Consider the following 14,623-nt stretch of genomic DNA (forward strand, 5'->3'; position numbering starts at 1 on the left):
AGTGATGAGAAACATTGATTGGCTGCCTCCTGCATGCCCCCCACCAGGGATCCACCCCCTCACAACCCAGTTATGTGCCCTTGACTGGAATCGAACCTGGGACCCTTCAGTCAGCAGGCTGACACTCTATCCACTGAGCCAAACCAGCTAGGGCTAAATGTTTGTGATTTTAAAAAAACAAATAATCAATGGAATTTGTTTAGTAGTTTCAAAGAAAAAAACTTCAAAAATGAAAAAAAATTGCATATACGTTATTCATTATGTATTTGTTTATAGGTGGTGAAATTTGAATCTTTCTTCATCACAATGCACATATATATTCATATTATGTCTAGTGGACCATGTATCATTATTGATTAATTAGGCCCTATAATTTAAGGTTTCTATTATAAAATAGAAAAGGTAGAATTTAATTTTTAAAGTCTCAGTTATTAACTGTTGTTCTATAATTACTGCCTTTGTGGTACTGGTATTAAAATATGCTGGTGTTAAAGTTGGAAGATTTTAAAATATGTGAAAATAAAGTACATGAAAGTGTATTTTAAGTGATTTTTTAATCACAGTTTAGTTGTACCCCTTTAAATTGAGTCATGTCTCATGCTAACTCCATGGAAAGGTAATTTGCTTTCATATTAGGGAATTCATATATATGCACATACCCATTCCAACTATTTGAATTTGAAACTCAATGAAAATTGATTTTAAATACAAATAACAGGAAATGTCTTTCTTTGTTTCCTGCAGCCTGTTTGGAAACCCTTTCCTAAACAAGACAGTGATTTCTCATCGGTACTAAGTCGCACAGGCTCAGAACTGCATATACCTCCAGTATGTGAATTCTGTCACGAAGTTCTCCCGCCATCCATTACTTCCATGGGGGATTTCCTCCGGCATCTTAATTCACACTTTAAGGAGGAGACTTAAGACGCCTTTGAAAACAGACTTATCACTGTTCTATGTGATGATTCGGGGTTTGTAATACTGTAGATACTTGATTGCAAAGTTAGTTCAAGATCATTTATTGAAAAATTAAAGATATTTGAATTTTTTCTAAACTTATATTGTAACCCTCCTTTATTGTCTTTTAAAAGATCAAATTGCAGTTGATTGTGTTCATGTTTACAGTGTTTGTTACCATAATTCAAAATTATGTATGTGACTTACAGAATTGTATGACCATAATTTATGTATGCTTCAACTATCTAAGCTTATTGCTTGGAATCCTAGTTATATCTATTGAATTTGGTGATGTCAAATGTTTCATTTGTTTTCATTAAAAATTTTAAATTATTTATGCTCTATGTGATGTTCTTTTTTAATAAACCTATAATAGAGAATAGCAGACAACATGAGCATCTAAATACAAAATCTAAGACATTTATTGCCCAGTGATAAAATCACTAGTAAAATTATTTAAACACTTTAGATTTCTTAAAATAACATATTTGGTTTTAATTTTTTCTGTGTAGCTACATGATGAAATGAATTTATTTAAAGAGTTACTTATATAGTGATCATTAATGTGTTCTTTGTTCCTGAGTGACAAAATGTAAAGGAAATAAAACACATTTTTGGGAAGTTTATAAAATGCATGTTTTATTCCCAGTAACTTGTTAGAAGAGTGATACCAGATCAGGTAATATTTTATTATAACCAGTAGCTCACTTTGAATTTTTAAATTACTTTTCAAACTAACTAAAGAAACATGTATTTAATGGGAGCAAATCTAAAACTATCCATATTTACTTATATTAGTAATATTCACATTCTTGTTGATAGATTTGTTACTCATTGTTAGCAGCCTGGTTGATGGCCACTGGAAGACATTTGAGAAGATACCAGTTCAGAAGGCTGCAGAATGTTTAAAATGACGCTCCCCCTTCTTTTCCTTCCCTGTAATTCTTTTAGGTTTCTCTTCCCTCCCTCCCCACCCCCAATATTTTAAAATGGTTGAGGCACGACTTACATTTTATGAAGTAAACATTGATTTGCAACTCTCAAAACAGAAAGTTAAGCCTTCTTTGGAACATGTGTTTGGAAAAGCTGGAGGGCTTAGGATGAGGGAATTGGAGCAGGCCCCTGTGCCACAGTGAAGAGCCTTCACTTGAGGAAGGAGGAGAGCAGTGCCTCAACTGCTCAGGGTGCCAAGCACATCACACTGACATCTTCCTCACCAAGGTGACACGGTGGTTATTAGGTATTCACTGTGAAGGTGTCTGAGGCATGTACATCTTTCTTTCATTGCCACTGGGTCTGAATGGAAATGCCTAGACAATTATCCCAGCCTCCCCCTCTCCCCCAACCTCCACCCCCCCCCCAGCCTCCCCTCTCACTTCTCCCACCACACACACACACACACACACACACACACACACACACACAAACATTAAAAATAAAAACACTCCAGTGAGTACCAGCCAGAATATACCACTGTACCTATCGCGAAAGGGAATTCTTTTTCTCTCTGCTTTTCCGGGAGAGGAAAAGCCCCTCTCGCACAGTTGACACCTAGACTACTGACAACGCAAAGAAAGGACAGCCCGGAAAGTGACTCCCATGACAGTGTATTGTTGACCCCTCTTCACTCCTTTCCCACATGCACCGCGTGTGCAGTAAGAGCGGTGGAGGAACCCTTGTTTTCTTTTGGGTCCCGGGACTACCAACTTCCCAGGGACAAAGCCCCCTCGGGCCCCGCGGGGGGCAGCCCGGGCCCTCCCCGCGCTGCAGGGGCGGAGAGTGGGCCCCGCCGGCCTCTCCCTCTGTCTCTGACTGCTGAGTCGTGCAGGGGCTGCGTCCTGACATCTGCTCGGCGTGGCCGGGTAGGAACAGCTCCCAGGTAAAAAAGCTGCACCCGCGAAACGCTGAGTCTGAAAAGAACACCCCCGCCGAGGCGCGGCAGTTGTGCGCGGGACGCCTGAGCAGTGGGAGGTGATGTCCCCGGGAGGCCCCGGCGCCGCTTCCCCGGAGGCTGCGGCGGTGCCAGCGGGGACATCTGCTTTCTCACACCCGCCCGGCTCCCGCCCGCCGCCCGGTGCGTGGTTAGTTCACCAACACGGGGGGGCGGGGAGCACGAGGAGGTATTATAGAAAGGGGATGGGTAGGTGGCCGGGAGCTGGGAGATGTTCTTCCCACTCCCCACGTCCCCTCCTTTTTCCTTTCACATCTTTTAACCTTCAAGGTAAAGCCTTTATAAATGGGAACCGGGAGCGCGTCCGCCGGCTCCGAGGCCCGCCTTCTGCCCGCGGGGCTCGCGGGTGCGGGGCCTGGCCCTCCTCTCCCTCCCTCTCGGCACCTCCCCGGGGTCGGGCCGGCCCGGAGCGCCCAGCCCGCGGCGCCCTCCCTCCCCCTCCCTCCCTCCCTCCCGGCTGCTGGCGCGACAGCTGCCCGCGGCCGCGGTAATGAGCCTGTCAGTGCTCGTTAGAGGGAGCGGGGAGCGCGCTCCTGACAGCAGATTCCGAGGCTCCCGGCCTGCTCCTCTCTCCCAGATCTTTAAGGCTTTCCTGGAGGTCTCCCCGGCTCCCCGCTCCCGTCCCTCCCTTCCCGGAGACAGCTCAAGGAGAGGAGAGAATGCTCTGCGCGTGGAGCCGGCGGCGTCTCCCGCAAAACCGCAGGCCCGCCTCCCACTCCCGCACGTGCCTCCAATTGCATGTGTCTCCACGCCGGCGGGGGACTCGGCGGGGGCCTGGTCCACATAGGAGCCAGATTGCATTTAAAATGAATAATAATAATAATAATAATAATAATAATAATAATAAAAATACACGGAGCAGGACCGGGGCGGGGGGATGGAGGGAAGCAGAAGTCGGGAAGAAAAGGGAAAAGCAGCAGGCTGATTACGAGGTGTCAAAACTGCCAGGAGCAAGAAGGTGATAGCAATCAGGGGTGAGAAGAGTGCGGCATTCGTGCGGGGCAACTAATTATCCGTCTCATTTGAGAAGAGCAGCATTTGAGGCGGCAGCGTTCGCCTGCTGAACGGTGACAGATTGGCGCGGAGGAGAGGGGAGGTGTTAAAACAATGGAGCCGGGCGCGCGAGCGCTGCTGCATGCTAATCAGCCCTCCCTCCGCCCGCCCGCCCGCCCGCCTGCCGCGCGCCCTCCTCCCGCCCCCTCCTCCCTCCCGCCCCCTCCTCCCGCCGCGGCTCCCTCCTCCCCGCGGCCCGCGCCGCCGCCGCCCGCTCCGCGCTCCCCGCTTTCCCGCGCGCCCTGCCCGCCGCTGGCGAGGGGGACCCGCTGCGGCCCTCGCGGCCCAGCGCCCCGTGCGCCCCCCTCCCGCCCCCGGGGGCGCCGATCGCAGGCCCGGGCCGAGGAGGCCACCCGTGCCCGGGCGCCTGGGACCGGGGCCGGGGGCCGTGGTGTCACGTCTCGGAGAAGAGCACGGGAACCCACTCGCTTTCTGCTGGTGGATTGCACGCGCTGAGCACCGAACAGGAACCTAAGCGAATGCAGGAAGGGCCAGGGGCCCAGGGGCCCAGGGGCGGGCAGGGCGGGAGAGTAGGGCCCAGAACAACAAAGAAGGCCCCTGGACAGACGGCAGACCCCGAATCTGGCCCCAGAGCGGTGGCCGCTGCATAGGCCTCCTGCCCGCCCGGGAGCAGCGGCCAGCAGAATCGCCCTTGTTCCCAGATCTCCCGCAGACCCCAAAACCTCTTTCCCACCCCCTCCCCCCACCCCCCACCTACCTCCGCTTTCCCAGCGCAGGTCAGAACTATACTAACATACGATGTAGTGGGCCCAGAAGGAAGACAGATAGGCCTGTGCTCCCAAGGCTGAGCCTCCTGGCCCAAGACTAGGCTAAGGCGCTTCTAGACCTCTTGGTGACGCACCATTAAACTGCCCTGGTTGAGCTAAAGCCCTTAAGAAGCCGGCCACCCGCCCTCTAGCTCCGTGTCTTGGAGGCCTGAGGGGGTCAGGATTGCTGGCTCTGGGCTCTGGCCTGAGAGAAGTTGGGTCAAAACATCAGGGATTGTAGCTGCCCCTGGACCAAGAATCCCTCAGAACCTGAGGCCCAGGACCTGTGGTTTTGGATATAATTTCCTCCTGCTTTTTGAGTTTAAAAGCTTCTGCTTAAAAATACACTTTTATTCTTACCTTCTTACTATTACAGACCTAACATAAACTACCCTTAAAGATTTAAAAACATTGAAACATTGCCATTCTGATGGTTTAAGTAGGTTAAAGGAAACACAGCTGCAGAGAACTGGTAGGACTTAGACTGAATGAGAATGCAATTCCTTCTAATGGGTTCCCTGTTATTTAGCTAAGCAGGTGCCTAAATTAACATAAACTTCCTTCCCCCAAGCCATAGATGGAAAAGGAAAGCAGCTGGAAAATAATCCATGCTGTACAATTTTTTTCCTGTAGACCTTTACCATTGCACAACTTCACACACACGATTGTTCCTCTAAATCAATTTAAAATGTGAAGATTTGATAAAACTGTCATGCATATTGATACTATTCTCTCTACCCTTCAGTTTGTAATGTTTCACAATAAAAGTACAACACAAAAAAGTAAAAATCACTTGAAAAGATTTGTTGTTTTTTTTATATCACCATGATTGACCTAGTTATATGAATGCTACACAAGCACACAGCAAGTATTTCTCCTTTTAGAATAAGCCTCAGCACACCAATACAATGGCTGAATGTAAAATTAGTAGGATCAACTAAAATAATACAGAATGTTTAACAGTTTTTAAAAGACTTAAATTAAGCATTGTGTGTAAATAAATGTTAATTCTTTGTGGTTTCCATTCTGGAAAACCACCCAGCAGGCCTCTCTGTCCTTAGTGACTCACCGTTTTCTCAGCCCTGGAGTAGGGTCTGGCATTTGAAAAACTCCCTGGCATCTGAAATCTGTTAATATAGCAACCTATATAACAGAGGGAAAAATTACCTTTACATATTTATTAACGTAAACTTGGAGACTCAGATGCACCATCAGCATCAAAATTAAGCAATGTGTTTACTATTCTAATCAGCCTTTCTTTCACTAACCAATTCTATACAAGCAAAGTATCTCTCTGAAGCAATGAATCTATAGAGCTCAAATAAATGTAAGTCAATGCCATGCTATGTGACGTATTTCTAATCGCTAATCAAATTTGTTACCTTCCAACAATTTGGTTGGTATGGGTTTAGTGTAATTTCTCCTCAGCCTTTAGACTTCACAAATTTGCAAGATTGTTTTAATGGTGCATTTACAGTTAAGTTCTTATTTGCACATAAGGACAAAAAGGTGAAGTGAAATTTGGTCCCTGTGGAAACCTGTTAGGTTCCCTGAACATATGGCTCATTGGGCTGTTACTTCCTTTTTGAGATCATTTTCCAAGATTTTTTAATATATACATCAATTTGACACCAGTTATAAAGAAAATATATTGGCTTTGAAGCTGCCTCCACCTGGGGCATATCTCTCAATAACAAACCATGTAGTCAGGTGTCCCCCTGAATGTACAGGTTTCCAGTCTCCAAGAACAAGGCATAATCTGAAACCAGTCAGAACTGACAGTTGATTTTCGCTGTCTTTGAAATGAGGTGGTTCTTTGGATCCTTAGACTGCCACAATGATTTGATTAATACAGTTTAGGGCTGGTTGCTTAAATCTCTTTTCGGAAAGCTATGCATTTGAAATCCACAGTATTACAATGATTTCTCTCAGTAGATACAAGTGGTATAAGTCTCATTTCTTGAACTGAGTGTGTGGTGCCAGCTTAAGACTTAAGGGGGAAATCACAGCACATTGAAAAAGATGTAAATGTTCAATTGGTTAAAAAAAAAAAAAAGTGGGGGGGGGGCGTGATAAAACATGTGCCTATTTCCATTAAGATTAATTTACTATTCAAAACAAGTTTTTCCTAATAAGCTCTATTGTTTCTTTCTGTTTTGTAAAATTTAATATGTGTGAGACAAAAACCAGATTCAGAATGTGAATGAAGTCTGTTTAGCAAAAGCTTGTTGGAGCTTACAGTTCAAGGAGGACCTGTGGAAATTAAGACACGTCACCTTATAACACGGATAGAAAATCAGGAAGCACATTTTCCTATGTCAGTTCTAGAAGCAGTTCAAACTAGATTACTAACCTCCTCCAGCCTCAGAGGTCCTTGTGGATGAATGTGTAAGACTTAACATACAGAAAACACTAGAATATTCAAAACTGGTATATTTACTAAAAAACTTCAGCTTTTGCTCTATTTCAGTCCTCTTCTTTCTGAGCTCTCAATCCCCAAATAGGACTGATGTATAAATGCTCAAACATGTACCTCCAAAGCATGGAATCAAGCCTCATCATAACGTCCAAACCACAATGTTCACTTTGTAATAGTCCAAATTCCAAACCAAAGGTTATATAAAGGAAGAAGGGGTGGGGGGGAAGTAAGCAAGTATCAACTGGAAGTGAGCCTATGCATTTTCCAAACTATTAAACTGGAACTAAACCATTTTCTACACCAAATAGTTCATTGGGGTCAAGACTTGGGCCTTTGTCCTGTCTGGACAGGGTTGTTTGTCTTTAGGTCACTTTTCCAGAGTATTCGCACCTGATTGTTCAACCTTTTATGTTGAACTGGTCTCCCTCATTTGAATATCCCCTTGGAATCTGGAATTCCTGGAAAACTGGAGTGTGCCCATGCCTCCTTTGCTGTTTAGAGCTATATCACAAATAATTTTTAAAAATATCTTGCTGCCGGGACCGGTTTGGCTCAGTGGATAGAGCGTCGGCCTGCGGACTGAAAGGTCCCGGGTTTGATTCCGGTCAAGGGCATGTACCTTGGTTGCGGGCACATCCCCTGTGGGGGTGTGCAAGAGGCAGCTGGTCGATGTTTCTCTCTCATCGACATTTCTAACTCTCTGTCCCTCTCAATTCCTCTCTGTGTAAAATCAATAAAATATATTTTAAAAAAATACCTTGCTGCCCTAGCTGGTTTGCCTCAGTGGGTAGAGTGTCTACCTGTGGACTGAAAGGTCCCAGGTTTGATTTCAGCCAAGGGCACATGCCTTGGTTGAGGGCTTGATTCCTTGTAGGGGGCGTGCAGGAGGCAGCCAATCAATGGTTCTCTCTCATCACTGATGTTTCTATCTCCCTCTCCCTTCCTCTCCTAAATAAATAGAAAAATAAATATTTTTTAAAAATAAAAATATCTTGCTTATCTCCTTTGGAAGCAGTGTAGAGAATATGAGTTATTGCTTATTAATTAATTCAAGGAATAACTGCCTTAGAAATAACAAAATCTTAAAGACTGCATAATACAACATATTTTGTGTGTGTACAAAACAAACAAACAAAAAAAACCTGTTTAAAGGGAATGAGTCCTTCACATCCACTCAAATGGGTAGAACCTGCATCAAGCTCTTCAGCCTTTCAATCCACTATTTTTTCCACAATAATCCCTCACCTTAAAAAAGGATACACTTTTTTTCTTTTTTAAAATATATTTTATTGATTTTTTTAGAGAAAGGAAGGGAAAGGGATTGAGAGCTAGAAACTTCCCTTCACTGGAATCAAACTTGGGACCCTTGAGTCAGTAGGTCGATGTGCTATCCACTGAGTCAAACCGGTTAGGGTAGGATACACTTTTTTAATTTAATTTAAGGACGCTTAAATCATTGTATCAGAAGTCTTTTGTATACAAGGAGACTAACCATTATGCTAAACCAATGAGATAGTAAGGAGCCTGCCTCCACCTGACCAGTGGGTGGGGTGTCTTTTTAGGGATTATCCATTTATCACCAGAATACAGGGCCCAGAATATTTCTGCTGGGAGTAAGAAGCACTTTAGCATGCTGAGTGTGGAACACTTCTCATGCCTGCCCCAGTGAGGGAACAGCAAGTGTTGGAATATATTTTTTAAGTCTGAGATCCAAACTAAGGTAGGAAAGGAGGTAAAAAGCAAGCCAGTATGAACTGGGGTGAGTCTACGTATTTTCCAAAATGTTTTAGTTCTAATAAACTAGAACTAAAACATTTTCTATACCAGATATTTTATTTGAGTTAAGAGTTGGCCTGCACTTGTCTAGAGATAACCTTGAGGCTCATGAGGAGGTCTCTATGCTATATTATCTTTTCAACTGTTGATAAATCCGCTCTGGAAACAGCTCTCATTAGATAAATAATTTCTCCTTTTTAAAGTTGTTAAATAGCACTAATCGCCAGTGAGAAAGGGGGCATTATGCAATGACAAGCAATTGGCTTAGAAGGAAGGCAAGCTCACTGGGAATCCAAAGGATCAGTAAGGGTGATAAAACTTCCCGATAAAGCTTCTCTAACCGGACTGAGGAAGAAAAGCAAGCAGCAGGCTTCCTCTATTAAGCAGCTTTCACTCACACACACACACACACACACACACACACACTGCGGCACTCCAATATGCAAAGGCCCACTGTTTTGTTTGTGATTTTTTTCTGAGCTTTTACCGTTGGCTTTGTGAAAGTCTTTTCTTTCCGTAGCGACAAGGCCTAGATAAAATCTACTTGTAGTTTAGGGCACTTGACGAATTTCAGAGCAGATTGTGCTCTTACCCTTCTGCCTTTAAAGTTTTCAAGGCCCAACTTTTTCTTGTTTTGTTTTCAAAATAAATGCCAATGAGCAAGGTGACCCTATAGTAAGAGTTTAGAGAAAATGTATACTCCTGACATGGGAGTACGACAGTAACTTTCCCTCTACTTCCGGGCCTGCTATGGTACCTCCCCTGGCCGGGAAAGGAGCCAACCCAGGGAGGAATGCTGGCCCATTTTTCAGTCAAGGATGGTACCACCTCCCCCCAAATATAAGGACATTTCTAAGCATTTCAGTCAATCCTTCTTCTCCTCCACCCTACAAGGTGCTTGGAGAAGTATGCTGTCGGGATGACTCATCTCCTTTCCAAGGCCAAGTCCCAGTAAAAATGCCTCATTGATATGTATCCTCATTGATATGCATCACAGCATAAGCCTGTCTTCTTGCATAGTCTCTTCAATAAAATACTTTTTAAATTATGCTACACAGATTGAGCAAATAAAAACACGGGGTGCCCAGATAAATTTGAATTAGAAACAAACAACAAATAACTTTTAGTATAAGTATGCCCTACGCAATACTTGGTGACCCTATTTGTTAATACATCATTGACTGTAAAGATGTGAAGTCAAGTCTTAACAGCTTTTCCTTCTTTTTCTTTTTGTGGGTTTGGGGAGAGGTGGGGCGTGTGGTTAGGTGTAGAGCAAACATCCTTTTTTTGTGCCTGGAATTTTCTTTCTTCCTTCCTCATTCCGCAGGCAGCCTCGGGGCCTCTTCCATACCTCCCCGCATTTGCTGTACCAACTACCCCCCTCGCTTTGGATTATACACTGTGTAGTGTTGTGTTTAAATGTGTGTTTCTATAGCCTCCGCGACAAGGTGAGCCTTTCAAACTGAGTGTGCATGCGTATGGCATCTCTTCCTCCCTCCAAAGAGGGCCCTGCGTTCTGCCCCTTCGGACCCAGAGGCAAAAGGGAGACGGGCGCTGGTCCCAATGCACGGAGCGGGGAGGGAGAAACCAGGGGGCTTTCAGGGACCCTCCAGCCCGGCCCCGCGGAGGGCTCAGCTTAGGCCTGGCTGGAGGCCTCGGGCCTGGCTGTCCCGCCCGGCGAGCGGCGCCCGGGCCGGCGAAGGCCCTTCCCGACCCGGCCCGGTTCGGCCTGGCCGCGCTGCGCCTCGTCCCGCGGGCGATCCTTCCCCTCGTTTGTTGCATTGTTTGCATTAATAGGAATATCTTGTTTTGTTTGTTGTGTCTCCTGGGAGCCAATAAAGCTGTGATTTTTTTTCTTTCTTTACACCAAATGCAGCTCCACGGGCGATCCATCCATCCATCAGTGGGGATGTCTCCGGGTAGAGAGGCTGGGAGAGGGACACTCAATGCAGCCGGCGAGGAAGCGAGGGAAACCTTCTCTGAGGGCAACCGCGCCCCACTTCTGTGCTGGAGGTGGGTTTAACTGTTCGGTTATTTGTGTGTTTACAAATTATTTATTATTTATGCATTTACAAATGCGTCTAAATGTCAAGATGGGGGGGAGGCCTGGGAAGAGGCAGGGGGCTGGTCAGGGGCCGCTTTGCATTGTCTGCCGACCGGTGGGCTCCTGCAAGAGGAGGAAAGACGGTGTTTCCTGACGTCCCAGAAAGTGAGCCGGGGGAGGGTTCCGGCAGGAAGCACTTTGGTGAAGAGGTGCCGAGCTTCCCAGGCAGGACGTGTGCGTTCATCAGGAGGTCAATCCAGGAGTGATCACAAACCCAGTCATGATGAGGGTCCCCGCCCCATGCCTTGTTGCCTCCGGGGTGGTGCAGCTAAACTCCCAACATGCGTTCTTGGGAGGCCCCCCACGCTCCCAGGCGATGCCAGTGAGGTAGGGACTGCCCGGGCTGCTGGGTCTCAGCACCGTGCGACCCACGTCACTTGTCAACGCACCAACGTAACAACCCCATTACCTCACACTCACAGCTGAGCAGGAGCCCGAGATGATGTGACGACGAATTGTTAAATCGCAGTTACATTGTTTTGGATTGCTAATTAAAAAAGGGAAGAAGAAAAAAAAAAAAAGCAAACCCCATGACTCTAGATATGACAACTGAAAATACCCACAAATTATTTAATAAACGAAGCGTCTCACAACTTTAACACTTCCTGGCCGCCTTGTAAATAAATGTAATTTGAGGTAGATTTTTTAAAAAATCTCCCACCTAAACAGTGAATTCATTACGCGCGCCATTCAGATCTCTGGGATGCCTATGGACTTCTTGGAATTAGGTGTTAAGTAGACAAAAGTGAACCAAACCGCCTTTAAAAGCACAGCATGACCATGTAATTCTTTTTCCAGTTTGTGGTGAAAAATGATGAAACTTCTTTCCAAGTAGCTATCACCCAGATTTAGTGTGAAAAGTAGTGTAATTGTAATTCACGCCATCAGGGTCTATCGCTGATAGACGATCAGCTGTTCTGTTGTGGGGAGAGGCTTTCTTTTCAAATAGGAAAGCTGCCAAGTGCTCTGCGATACCTCCAGCAAGCTTATCAGGATGGAGTTCAGAGCCAAAACAGCAGCTGCACACATATGCAAATTGGCAATTAATAGTATAACATTCTGGGGGGGGGGGGGAACGTTAAAAAAATTTTTTTCTTAAGGAAATAGAAAGAAGCTACCTGAACGTTAACCTCAACCGTAACTGGGGCTTCCAGGATGAATGACTAAGGATTAATTGCCCTCTGGAGAGGACGTGCGCTTTATTGCTTTCCCTCCAGCAGAGCAAGTCTTTGTTGTCTTGCTGAATTTTGTTTCCTGGAACACAACAATGGACTCTACAGGAAGAAGTTTCGAAATCACTAAAAAGCCCTTCTTGTATTTTTGAGTCCAGAAAAAGAGGGGAATGAAGTCCTTGCCACTGAGCATCCTTCCTGTGCACAGAGACCACGGAGGGAGAGCGTTCGCATCCCCGCCGAGGACATTTTGTTCTGGGCGCCAGCATCTCCTTCCCCTCCAGCCTGCAGCAGGAACAGCTTCAGGCCCTGCGGTGGCTGCCTGTCTCGGTCTGGATTTCTGTCTGTCTCTTCCTCCCCTCGACAGGAATGCTGCTCGCATGCTGCAACGCAGCAGTTTGCAGAAACCCAGCACGATTTATGGTTTCTGTTGCCCAGCGTGTATAAACACAACACTCCCAAATGTTTAAAGGGAAAAAAATATCATCTAACTTGGTTAAATTTCTTAGCATTCCAGTCCCCCACCTCACACACACGTGCACCATTCCCTGATACAGTCATACGGTAGTTGTGTCTGGGATTAGGTTGACAACCTAAACCCCTAAAAGGGCCAGGCTGGCGTTTTCTCAGCAGGCTCTCTCCCTAATGCTTCGAGTCTTCCTCTTCCTCTAGCACGGGGGTGGGGTGATTAGCAAATGTTTCAGATAATCTGTGAATTCTTAATAGTCCTGTTTCCAAGGTTGAAGATCTGCCTATTTCTGGGATGTGTGTGGCAGGTTTCCGAGACGTTGGTGATGGGGGTTTTACAGAGTTTGAAATTTGGGTCAGGATCCTGATTCTCTTCCATGTGGAAGGGTGAAGAAGGTTTATTTTGCTTCATTTTTCTGTTTGTTTGGGGATGCAGTTGTATTCATTGTGGCTGTAACATGGACAAGACATGCAGAGTTGCCACCATTTTTTTCTCTCCTTTTATCACCAACACTCCTGGTGTTATTACTTTCAATTTTATTACATATCAAGTGTGACTTTAGATTAAAAACATTCTTTTTCTTCAACCCTAGGGACACTTAGAATCCAAGACAAGTTTTGGATCATGAACATTCTACTTGAAAGGATACCGTGCACTTTCATTGCCAATGTACGTTTCGAAACTTGGAATACCAAATATTAATAGAAAATCCACCCATATTGAATTTAAATATATTTATTTATATTTCTTGGGGGAAAAATATTTTGGATAACTGTTAATTAAGCATCCATTTCATTAGAAATACAGAAAAATTTGAGTCCCTACTTAGGAGGACAAAAATTCCTTCCTTTAAATAACCAACTCTGTGTCCGAAGAATGTACTTTTCTGAATATTTATTATTAACAGAACTGTTTTTTGATTCCAGTAGAAGTGTCCTATGTCCTGAAGATCATGAGGTATGGGAGAAAAACTGTCAAACCTAAATTTTACGCAAAACTAAGGTATCATTTTTCTTGACTTGCGATTGAATTTGAATACATTGTTAGGCTTCTTTTTTTCTTGTGACTAAATAAAAAGTGGTTTAAAATGATGCAGCTAGTCAGTTGAAAGTTGCTCTTGAATAAAACAGAACAATGGGAATGCCAACTTTCTTTCTGTCTCTATAACTTCATTAACATGGTTGTATAGACATTTGCATGTAAAATGTAGTTAACAAAGATTATACAGAAGTAAATTTAGTTCTTTAGTGCCTACCTCTATGGTAAAATCAGACCATTTGGCAGAGTTTGAAGTCTTCCAAGAAGCCTGGTTTCCACCTGGAAAATAAATTACTAAATTTGAATGTGTTACTTATACTATGGTGAGTTGTCTATCTGTTACATTTTATTTTAGTGCATACACTAGAAGTTGTATTTAGAGTTTTCTAAAATTGTCACCTGTCAAGGTAGAAAATTATAATAATATAATTATATCCAGAAGAAAAAAGTGTCCTGACTTTAGATTATTTTGGTACTGGTACAAATATGATGCATTTTAAAAATTCAAAATGTCACAAATTCATTGAGTTAGAGTAGCTATAACTGTTACAACCAAAGTTTATTTTCTTTGCATTTTTTGGTGCATAGATAATGTTATGCACAAGCTTCAATGAAACCCACTGCAGTCTCTAGCTGGACTTAATATTGCTCCAACTTCAAGTGGAGCTTCATCTCAAAATATTCTAAGAGTTTGCTAAATATACCGTATTTGTCAAATCATTGTTGTAGTCTCAATTCAATATATCCCACTGTTTTGAATTACAAACAGTTTGCTTTATAAGAACTATTTTGATTCATCAAAGATTCCAAGTTATATGTCTCAAAGTATCATGATGTGATGATCGGTGTGATGTCATAGATAGTGAAGACAACACTCAATTAGCCTATCCAGAGAGACATCACGTTTTAGAATGCTG

General features: G+C 44.3%; 1 protein-coding gene across 9 annotated transcripts in view; it reads left to right on the forward strand.

The window, feature by feature from the left end:
* Positions 1–1,292, forward strand: part of TANK (TRAF family member associated NFKB activator) — a 77,847-nt gene extending 76,555 nt beyond the window's left edge. For all 9 annotated transcript variants that reach the window (XM_084891542.1, XM_084891544.1, XM_084891540.1 and 6 more), the window contains one exon: positions 745–1,292. In XM_084891542.1, the coding sequence (XP_084747668.1) occupies positions 745–924 (180 nt within the window). In that variant the 3' untranslated portion in view covers positions 925–1,292. The remainder of the gene's footprint in view (positions 1–744) is intronic.
* The last annotated feature ends 13,331 nt before the right edge of the window (positions 1,293–14,623 follow it).

The sequence above is a fragment of the Pipistrellus hanaki genome, assembly GCF_964339955.1.
Source record: "Pipistrellus hanaki genome assembly, chromosome: 8".
NCBI classification, from domain to species: Eukaryota; Metazoa; Chordata; class Mammalia; order Chiroptera; family Vespertilionidae; genus Pipistrellus; species Pipistrellus hanaki.